The sequence below is a fragment of the Solanum lycopersicum genome, chromosome 1, assembly GCF_036512215.1.
Source record: "Solanum lycopersicum chromosome 1, SLM_r2.1".
Lineage (NCBI taxonomy): Eukaryota > Viridiplantae > Streptophyta > Magnoliopsida > Solanales > Solanaceae > Solanum > Solanum lycopersicum.
Genome location: NC_090800.1, coordinates 77,006,043 through 77,016,612, shown reverse-complemented (window position 1 = coordinate 77,016,612; position 10,570 = coordinate 77,006,043). Strand labels below are relative to the sequence as shown.

The 10,570-nt window shown below is 33.6% G+C and overlaps 1 protein-coding gene across 5 annotated transcripts in view; it reads left to right on the top strand.

Annotated features, from left to right (window-relative positions):
• Positions 1 to 2,536: 2,536 nt before the first annotated feature.
• The window catches only part of LOC138339704 (uncharacterized), a 14,155-nt gene continuing 6,121 nt past the window's right edge, over positions 2,537 to 10,570 (top strand). For 2 of the 5 annotated variants that reach the window (XM_069291621.1, XM_069291624.1), the window contains exons 1-12: positions 3,856 to 4,158; positions 4,296 to 4,495; positions 5,252 to 5,321; positions 5,780 to 5,976; positions 7,712 to 7,787; positions 7,892 to 7,975; positions 8,056 to 8,135; positions 8,557 to 8,683; positions 8,820 to 8,879; positions 8,986 to 9,036; positions 9,140 to 9,298; positions 10,103 to 10,235. In XM_069291621.1, the coding sequence (XP_069147722.1) occupies positions 4,006 to 4,158; positions 4,296 to 4,495; positions 5,252 to 5,321; positions 5,780 to 5,976; positions 7,712 to 7,787; positions 7,892 to 7,975; positions 8,056 to 8,135; positions 8,557 to 8,683; positions 8,820 to 8,879; positions 8,986 to 9,036; positions 9,140 to 9,298; positions 10,103 to 10,235 (1,390 nt within the window). In that variant the 5' untranslated portion in view covers positions 3,856 to 4,005. Of the gene's footprint in view, positions 3,030 to 3,083; positions 3,215 to 3,855; positions 4,159 to 4,295; positions 4,496 to 5,251; positions 5,322 to 5,779; positions 5,977 to 7,711; positions 7,788 to 7,891; positions 7,976 to 8,055; positions 8,136 to 8,556; positions 8,684 to 8,819; positions 8,880 to 8,985; positions 9,037 to 9,139; positions 9,299 to 10,102; positions 10,391 to 10,570 lie in introns of those variants that run through there. The other 3 variants (XM_069291627.1, XM_069291629.1, XM_069291618.1) reach the window with 3 other exon arrangements.

Here is a 10,570-nt window from a genome sequence, read left to right as displayed (position 1 = left end):
CTACTTGACTGATTGAACTTAAATACACTCTTGATCTTGTCACGTGGGTGCAATACACCGTGAATTCTTGTCAAGTTTATTGGAGTGTTTTTAACGCTTCTCTCAACTTTTTTATTATAAGTCCTACAAGAGTTTGACACCACTAGTTATGTCATGTGTCTTATTTGAGAGTATATTTAAGTTGAATTGGAGGGTGTTTGGATGAGCTTGAAAGTTGGATCAAACCTATTTTTAATTAAGATTTTGACTTCTTGAACTATTGACAAATATAAAAATTAACTAAAAATTTATCAAAAAAAATTAAAATAAGTTGACAAAGTCAAAAATGAAAAGTTGAAAATGACTTAAAATAAGTCAAAAATCAAATGTAGGTCTCCCCCTACTTTTTATTTGTTCATTTCAGTTTGACTTTTTATTTTTGACTTAAAAACTATTTTTTAAGTCGATCCAAACAAGCCCTTATTCGAGAGAAAATTTAAAATTATCAATAACTTGGAGATAAGATTAACCATTCCCACTAAATTCTAAAAATATTTTTCTAATACATGTAGTAAAATAACTTGGAGATGAGATTAACCATTCCCACTAAATTCTAAGAATATTTTTCTAATACATGTAGTAAATTTGATGAGGAGTTTAAACTTGATAATTAAAAACCCAATTTGTTGATTGATGACTTGATTGTCGCTCCAATTCCATGATATATTGGTGCAGTTTTACAAATTGGCAAAGTTACATAAAGATAATTCATTTAATAGAAGCCATATGTATTCAACTTTGTCAAATAAGTTAAGTCCCCAATAGTCATGGGTTACGTCTCATCTACTTAAATAGTGAATTTGTGGTTGATACCTTTGCCTTCCAAGTTCTAACTTGCTGTTTTTTTTTTTCGATTTTGATAAATGGCTCTTGTAAAAAGTGATTTAATATTTGATGCTTGAATTCAAGATCTCTAATTAAAACTAAATGAATACTTATGATTTCATTATAACTTTTGGGATATCCTTATTTTATTTATTTAATTGCACATATTTGCGTCAACAAGAATTATTTTAAAGGATTTTCATACACATAGTTAGTTGAATTCATTATTTACTTTGTTATTCATCTCTCTCTACATATATATATATGTTCACTAGCTATTTCTAATTTAAGCGATTGAATGGACGGTTATTTTAATTAAGTTAATTCTTCTTAGTTTGTTTTTTATTGAAAGATTAGTTTGATTGTGACTTTAGGAGTAGTGGATGCATGAGAAAGTTTCAAATAAGCCAACGTTAAGAGATGACTCATCTTGTATAATTGTGTCATTTTCACATTAATATTACCACGTACTTAGGAATCTTGATTAGGTCGGAATCTTAACGATAAGTAATATTTGTTTTTTAATTATTTTTTATTGTAAAAATAATTTAATAATTTAAGAGAAATAAAATGAGATGCATGAAAGAATAACTCTACTAGTGACAAAAAAATGTCTTCCCTTTTTATAATTAAGTTCATACAATTACTTCCTCCGTCCACTTTTATTTCATTTTACATTTTTAAAAAGTTATTTGATTATTTTTCAAATTTAAATTAAATTACATTAATTGTTAATTTAAATATTTAAAAATTATATGAAAAGTACTATAAATTTTTTTGATAGTAATGTGATAAATACATCTTAAAATGTTAATTAAATTTTTTTTATAATTTAACTTTGAAAATAAAAATTATGATAATTAAAAATATCGAGAGAGAATAATATATAATACGTGATTCCTTATTTTTATTTTTCGATAAGGAGACAAAAACATAAAAGCGAACGTAAGCACCCCTCAAAAAAAGGAAGTTTGGTTAGTGATCACTAGATTTAGATTAGGATTCTTTGTGGGACCATAACTTTATAATTGTGGACTTTAAGGGGCCGTTTGGTTGACAAAATGGAAGTATCTATCATATTTAGGGATCCCATTCACCAATAATTGACTACATAATATCTAGTTACTCTTTCCGTTTTTTTTAAAAAGAATTAATTTCTTCAAAGAGAATATTTTTTTTTTAGAAAATTATATTTAAAGTTAAAATATTAAATAATACTTTGATATATTTGATATAACTTTAATTTAGACACACAAAATCAAAAAGTCTTTTTTTTCTTAATCTCCGTTCTAAGTCATTATTTTTGAAACGGAAAAAATATCTTTTATCATAATCTTTTTCACATGATAAAAACAATATATTCACGTTGAGCATAAGTCTGGCGATATGCAATTAAATTCATTAATATATGAATTATTATTATTATAAAAAATGCAATATTTTATATATATTATGAATCTAAATTGTTCGTACGAATTAATTTAATCCTGTAAACACTCTAAATTGAACCTTCCGGACATGGAGAGTAACATGTAATTTATAACTAAGGATGACAACAATGATTTGAAATTGTCAAAATGGTAAAAGCCATCGATGTAAATGGCGAGGTCGTTATAGTTTTGTAAGTCTAATTTGACGATATTTAATAAAATTTAAATGATGTAAAAAAATTAACATGATCTTTATATAAGAAGGACACACAAAAATTTAAAAAAAAATGTTAAAGAAAAAATTAGAGGTGAGGTTGTGGCTAACTGAAGATAAGAATCTTTTCTTCAGAAAAAAAAAAATAGAATCTTTTCCACATTTTCTAATTTTGAGTTTAGATTCTAATATTATTATTCTTTTCAATTTTTAGCTAATTTACAAGATACGGCATTTTAAGGAACCCCCCCACATCAATCGACAAACACAGTGATAATAACTCCCAATTGCTTAATATATCTTCCTAAAATCTTGAAAAAAGATCGAAGGAAAAGGACAAACAAAATTCTCAGAATGTCAGTCAGTGGTGGGAAATAGAGAAAAAGAAGATATCATTTTTTATTGCATTCAGTTTTTGTAAACTGTTATTAGGTGAAAGGGAGGTGGCTTTTCAATAAGCGGTGGCAGTGAAGGAAGAAGAAGAAAACAAACACAAGGGGTTTGCCCCTTTTTCTCTTTTGGTGCGTCTAGATCACGCTTAATAACTGTTTCTACTTTCTTGATTGGTTTGTTTTGCAAGAAAGCTTTTTTTTTTTTTAATTTGCTCTTGAGTCTTGATTGTTGTGGATCAAGATTAGTTTTTTCTTTGTTATGTGAAATCATGGGTTCTTCTTTTTCTTCTATATAGGTTCATCCTAAAACCCAGGTATAATTTTTACGTTTTTTCTTCTTCAATTTCGTGAAATATTTTTTTTCCCAAGCTGTTATGTTTTTTTTTGTTTTTTTTTTTGTCATTTTGTATATATGATTATACAGGTAATTGATATTGTGTAAGCTTCCATGTTGTTTCCTTTTGTTTTTTTGATTAAGATGAACATGTTAAAGAGGTAAACTTTCTGGTTTTTGGTTGCTGAGTGTGGTGATATTTTTTTACTTCTTTAAGAGAGAGAGATGGGTTTACTAGTAGGGCTGATTTCTTGATCCTAATTGTAATCGATAGAGATAAGGCGATGGGGTAATCTAATTCATTTTGTATGCATCAAATCATGACTAGTATTAGAGGAAATAAGCAGTTCATTAAAAGTTTAAGCAAGTCCTAAGTAAGTGAATTGTCATTACTTCAAGAGTGGTCCTTAAGGGAGTACAACTAGTGATTGATACTTATAAGCAAGGCTAAGCAGAGTATTAATTTTGTCATAATTGATCTTGTCATGATGGAAGGAAAGGAGAGAAATCTATGAAAGATGTATGATGCAGTTTTCACAACGTCAACATCACTTAACAAACAGTTGGGATATCTTGTAATTATTTAAAAGCTGATAGGAGTCTGTTTAAATACTTGTCATTGTTTATTATTAAGTCAAGTTTAGAGTAAAGTATTTCCTCTAAACATAACTGTTACTATGAATTCACTATCTGATACCCTTCTTTTTCTGAGACTTGGATCTAACATACTTGTGTCTCCATCATGCATCTGTGGTGGTTCAGTTATTTGATATGTTCACTTGTTGCGTGATCTTAGTTTCTTGGTTATGCTATATTTGGTGTATGTATTGTATACTGTGCAACCATCAACCTCAAACAAGATGTGTTCAGTATCATTACTTTTTTAAGATTGCAAGATGTAAATCTTTTATTAAAACTCGAGGTGTGAGTGTTGAATCTACATTGTATCCTTTCATTACTTTTTTGTTGGTTTTGTTGTGTCATCTAATTTTCTCCCTGAATGTTGTCTGTGGTTAAGTCAATGTAATTTTGCATCTGAAGCCTCATCTGTTGGATTGCAGGTTTCCCATTCATCGAAGCACTGCCAATACTTCTATAGCACTATGATTAATCATAGTGAGGATGATGAATCATTGACAAAACCCCTTGGAAGGTGTTCAGTCTTTTATTACGGCATTGGGCACATGCTCAACGACATAACTTCAGCCTGTTGGTTCACTTATCTCTTAGTCTTTCTAACAGATATTGGATTATCCCCCAGGTTTGTCAATTATTTTCTTGCTCTTAGGTAATCTGATGAGCATGTGTCTTTCAATAATCTATTTAGCATTAAGACAAAAAAGGACAGAAACCCCTTTGTGGCACCTGCATCTTTAAATTATCATGTACCTCTTTTACTGTATTCTGACGTAGCTCGTCTGCTTATAGCAATCTAACATAGGCTACCTTTTTCACAATTCTTGAGTTAATGCTTACAACAACTTTATGTACTTTAGAGTGTGTTGTGTGAATGTTATGAGTTCAATGGAGTGTACTAGGCGCTTAGCTTCTAGTTAGTTAAATAGAAAGACTGGTTTCATTTTTTGTATACAACCATAGGGTTTCTAGTTAGTTAAATAGAAAGACTGGTTTCATTTTTTGTGTACAACCATAGGGTGTATCTGCAGCCAGCCTATACTGGGGATACAACACTCAAGATGGGCATTTGAGAATTGAACTGAGCACTGCCCTGTCATGCTGCTGTTAGCATGCCGGATGTAACTAACATTGTATAATGACATTTAAAGGGCTCGCTACCAGGATCTCAATTCTAATATTGTAATTTCGTCCTCGTGTTATCCACTACTACACTCTCCCCAATTTGTCAAGCATGTGACTTCTACACTCCAATGTCCTCGCATTTCATTACCCCGTCCTCCCCTCCAAATTTAACTCAAAAGAAAAGGGTATTGTATAGGATACCGTAGTTTGTAAAGCAATTGGTTGTGTATTCATGTATACCATGTCTGTTTCTCAGTGATGCTGCAGTTGTAATGCTCTCAGGTCAAGTTGCAGATGGATTGACTACTATATTTGCTGGGGAACTGGTATTTCTCAAGAACATAACTACTACCTAAACTTTGTCCTTATATCACCTACTGAGTTTTAAAGCATCTATTATATTTTCCTGGAAGGTGGATTAGATGACTTAAGAAAAACATGTTAAGACATTATAATGTCATTTCCTAAAAGAGATCATGAAGTCGTTGCTAGATGAAAACATGCTCTACCATTTTCACCATTTCTCATCTAAACATATGTTTGTCTGTTATAAAATGTATAGTTTTTCTTGTATGAGTATTCCAAATATAATAATTATGCAGTCATTTCTTTATAATATATTGGGTAGTTAAATGCAATAAGTAATTTTTGACATGAGAACAGCATATAATCTTTTCAGGAGTAATAACAACTACGCCTCTTATCCCCAGATAATAGTGCATACCTTTATTTTTTTCTTTATTATTGAACCTTCTAACTAATATTTGTTGTTCTACCTTGATAGATAGACAGATTCGGGCATTTTAAAGTATGGCATATTGCAGGATCTCTCTTGGTTGCTGTCTCATTTTCTTCAGTGTTTGGCGGTTGCTTGCCTTGCAAACTTATTGGTTCTGATTCGGCCATGCTGCAAACTATTGGTTACAGTGTGTTCGCTGCAATCTTCAATGTGGGATGGGCTGCTACTCAAGTATCGCACATGTAATGTTTGCTCTTATCTATCTTCTTGTTCTAAATATTATAAGACTGCCAGGTTAGCTCATTTACTCCTGAAAACCTTCTTACGGCACGATTAACATATTAGTCCAGTATTTGGAGGGCTGTTTTCTTTGACTAAGTAAAAGATCTAGATCCTCCATCATTCCTTTGTAGAAAAAAAACCAAGCTAATTCATGTCTTCCTTCTCCTCCTCAAGTTATAAGCAATAAGAATGTGAATGGCAATCCATGTATTTTCCACCCCTAAAAAAAGTTATCTTTCTCCATGTTCATCAAAAAGAAATACTCTCCTGTTGCTGCAGTAAACTATATGACTGGATAGTAATCTTTCTTTGAGAATGACCCTGAGGTCTCAGGTTCGATACTCAGCAGAGACAAAAAACACTACTTGATCTTTCCATTTGTCCTAGCCTTGGTGGACTGAGGTACCAGATGCTGGTGGAAGGTGGCAGGTATCCGGTGGACATTAGTCGTGGTGCGTGAAAGTTGGCCCGGACACCATGGTCATAGAAAAAAAGAATGACAGGGTTCTGCCATGTGCTTGATGAGTACAATGAAACTGGAAATTCCTTGGGCTCTCCATCCGACAATCCTGGACGACACCTCTAAATTGTAAAGTCAAGTACCCTATCCCGCTCTGTAACACCCTACAAATTTCACATAGGCAAAACAAGGGGAATATGTAGGGTGTATGAGAAAGCAACCCAGGCAGTAATGTGTTGTGTTTTTAAAGTCGTGTAGACATAGACCCGAATCGAACAATAAAACTAGTGGCTTGGCCTGACAAATATAGTATTAGAACTGGATTTCTATGATAGGATGGTAGACAAACCTAAGACGAGGAAGCTAAGTTTGTGTGGGGTTGTATCTGACTGTCACGACGGAGTGACTGACAGGATTCTATGCTAGCAAGCTTCCGATGAGGTGGTGTATTCACATCTAAGGCAAATCCAACCCACAAGAAAACATCTTAGGCAAATATCACATCGGAAAGGGAGAGAAAAGTAAAGTACTTTATAATACAGAGGATGTGTTCACATGGTAAGTGTACTTTTGGACTGGATGTGAATTATCCAAGGGACGGTTGTGAGGCCAGTTGGGCCAAAATAGACAATGTGTACAATGGACTTGGACTTTGATACTCTATTCCCTGCTTTCATTACATGGCTTCCTGATTGCTATGGATAGTAACCTGTATAAAGCTGGTGAATATAGCTTGCTTCTGGACTTCTATCACGACACCAGTGCTTATCCCCTGTTTTGTGAACTCAGGAAAATGTCTGCAGTCTATTTATGGTTTCCTCTAGCAGTGCCATACGAACTACATCTGTTCATTCTTTAATACGAAACTTGTATTCCATATCTATCTCCTTTGATCCTCCTCCACCGCCACTCACTCAAATTTCTGTAAGACCACACATATTCTTCCAACTGATGTAGCTAGAGTGACCATTGCTTTTGCGCACTGAAGCTATGTAGGATCCTGATAATTATCTGACGTTACCACCTTCAGACAAGTAATTTCTCTGCTAATGCTAAACTTTACCTCAAATTTATAGATCACTAATACTTAATTAAATTGAAATAACTTGAGAAGGACAGCTTTAATCTTCTAGAACATGACCCCCCCCCCCCCCCCCCCAAATTTTACCATGCACAACCCGAAGATTATCTGATAGTTCTTTGTAATTTCTTAACAACATATATGCTTGCTGTAGGTCAATGGTGAACTGCATTACACTGAACTCGACAAGCAGAGTAGTTTTAGCTAGTTGCCGCAATGCTTTTACAATGGTTGGTGATCTCCTCCATAATTTCATGCAAAATTTCCTTTTACATGTGAGCAGTCATTAACTTTCGGTTTGTTCTACATTTGTTTGAACGGGATGAATTTGAAGGTTGCAAACCTTAGCTTATACGCAGTTGCTTTTGTTGTGTTCAATATGGTCGGAGCAGGGACACCTGCTGCTGTCGAAAATCAGGTGTGTGACTTTTCAGTTGTTACTCTATTTGTTCTAATACTTTCTTTTGGCTGTGTTCTCATTACTTTTTGAACAATCAGTATCGTTGGATTGCATATACATCAATTTTCATTGGAAGCTGCTTCGTTGTTGTGTTTGCTATCGGAACAAGAGAGCCAAGGTATGCACATGTCTTATTTCTCTATTTTTTAGTGAATGCATTGACTGCATCAGTTGCTTGGACTGAATTTTCATGAAAATGCAATTGTTTGCAATTTTTTTGATTGCTTGGATGAATTGGGGATAAAATCACTTTGTTTGAGAGTTTTGATGGTTCTAACCTTTAACCAGCTTAGGCATTCATAAAAGTTGTTTAGCTTTTCTTTCTGCATAACAGTATAGCTTCATTTGTGTAAAACTCGGATGAAAAATAAAATCCATCCTGAAGAATAAACTGGGATACATAGAAAAAGTACGAGAACTATGCTAACTTCGAAATGGGAGATTGCTTTCAAGTACCTTGAGCTGTCAGTTTAAGGGGGTAGTTTTTGATAATTTTCTGCTTAGATGTTCACTCTTAACATTTGCCTTTCTTGGTGCAGGTTGAAACTAGAAGCTCATGTTAAAGGTTATGTTAGAATTTCTTGGATGTATTGGTTTAAGAAAATCTTATATCACCAAGTTGCTCTTGTTTACGTGCTTACCAGACTTGTGACTAATGTCTCCCAGGTGAGTATTATTTCTTTTGAAATTAGCTCTTTTCAATAGATATTACATTGATGACATGGATTTCATTTGAATCCTTTTTCCTAAGCATTCACTTGGTTTTACAACTATAGATTTGTTGTAATTGTTTGCATTGCAGGCATTTCTTGCTTTCTATGTGATCAATGACCTGCAGATGAGTCTATCTTCAAAAGCTTTGGTATCTTTCTGAGCATTGTTTCCATTTCAAATAAAGACATTTTATTAAAGAGAGGCTAGGGAAGAAATACAATACTAATACTTGTTTCTTTAATTGATGTAAATAGGTCCCTGCAATCATCTTTGTCTGCAGCTTCGTTGTATCCATCCTGCTACAGGTTCATACAGAGCAGAACTTTTTTGATCAGTTCTATCTTTGAATTTTCCAGAGCCTCTTTTTTTTTGCCTGGTCTGTTTCTCTGATAGTTGAATTATATGCAGGAGATTAAGTGGACAAGCCAGCGATTGAAGGGCTTTTATACTGCAGGAGGTCTCCTTTGGGTACTTTGTGGCATAGGAATACTCCTGCTTCCAAGAAACATGAACGCATTTATGTATATCTTGTCGATATTCATTGGCATAGCAAATGCCTTGATAATGGTAAGATTAATGTTCTATGAGCTTAGTTTGATATCAGGTCTTGAAACTTTATCTTAGCAATTTATCCTGTTACAGCATATCTATTTTTTGCATTGAACTTCTAAAGAACACAGATGGGTGGGTGGTCAACCATAATTATTTAGTTGAGTGAAAAGTTCAAGCTTTGGTTTATAGAGGTCCATATAATTTTGGTTATTTCTACTGACATAGGCTAGAGAGGTGCTCCATGCAATGCCTTTATGAACTACTTAGATGGTCAATACTTTCTATATAAGCATGATACAAAACCATTTTGAAACATCTCAGGCTCTCGTTAAGTGCAAAATTCACTTGTGATAAATTTATATGGACCAAATACTCTTTCAAACATTGATCAATTCTCTATGTGGTTAACCTAGATGTCACCTTTTATGTGGATACAATTATCTCCTTAGGAAGGCAACTTTCCATTTGTTTCTTAATGATATTCTTTTAACAAGGAGCTCTATTATTGTGGTTTTTTGCTTAATTTTGTCACTTACTTGAGTTCTATGAAGCTCCTAACTAACAACAAACTTTTTTAACTGGAGAGTGGGCAATAATATTCTGAACTGTGGAATTTGGTTCAGCTACATGCCTTGCTGACATGTATATAGTTTCTGTTATTCCATGAGGAAGCCAGGCTCTTTATTGTGTCATGGAATGGGGGAAATAGTGAATTAGTGTGATTCATGATACTCGGTTTCAATTGTAAAACATGCATTCTGATCATAAATTCTACAATTGCAATCTTCATGTGCGCCTCTTTCCGATGTGATTTAACAGGTAACTGGAGTGGGCATGCAAAGTGTCTTGGTTGGGCGAGATCTCAATGGCTGTGCTTTTGTGTATGGATCATTGAGCTTTATGGATAAAATGATATGTGGGGTAGCTTTGTTCATTCTCGAGTCATATCAGAGTAAGCATTCGGTTTCATATCTCTCTGTTATCTCAGTCAATGCACAGCTTCAATGCAAAGTCATTCTAATCTTTCAACATCCATTGTTGAGCATGTATGGGGAAAACTAGTGAATTAGCTCCACCGAATTTTCATTAACGCCTTTTTATCTGCCATGATCTTTTTGCTTCACTCTCTTACATTCGTCATCCCTTATACCAGAGATCTTTTTACTTTGGTCCCAATAGAGATATGTAAAAAGCAGGTCCGATTACGCGTATTCCTAATCCTAAATGGAATGTAATGATGTAGGATTAGGTCCGATTACGCGTATTCCTAATCCTAAATAGAAAGCG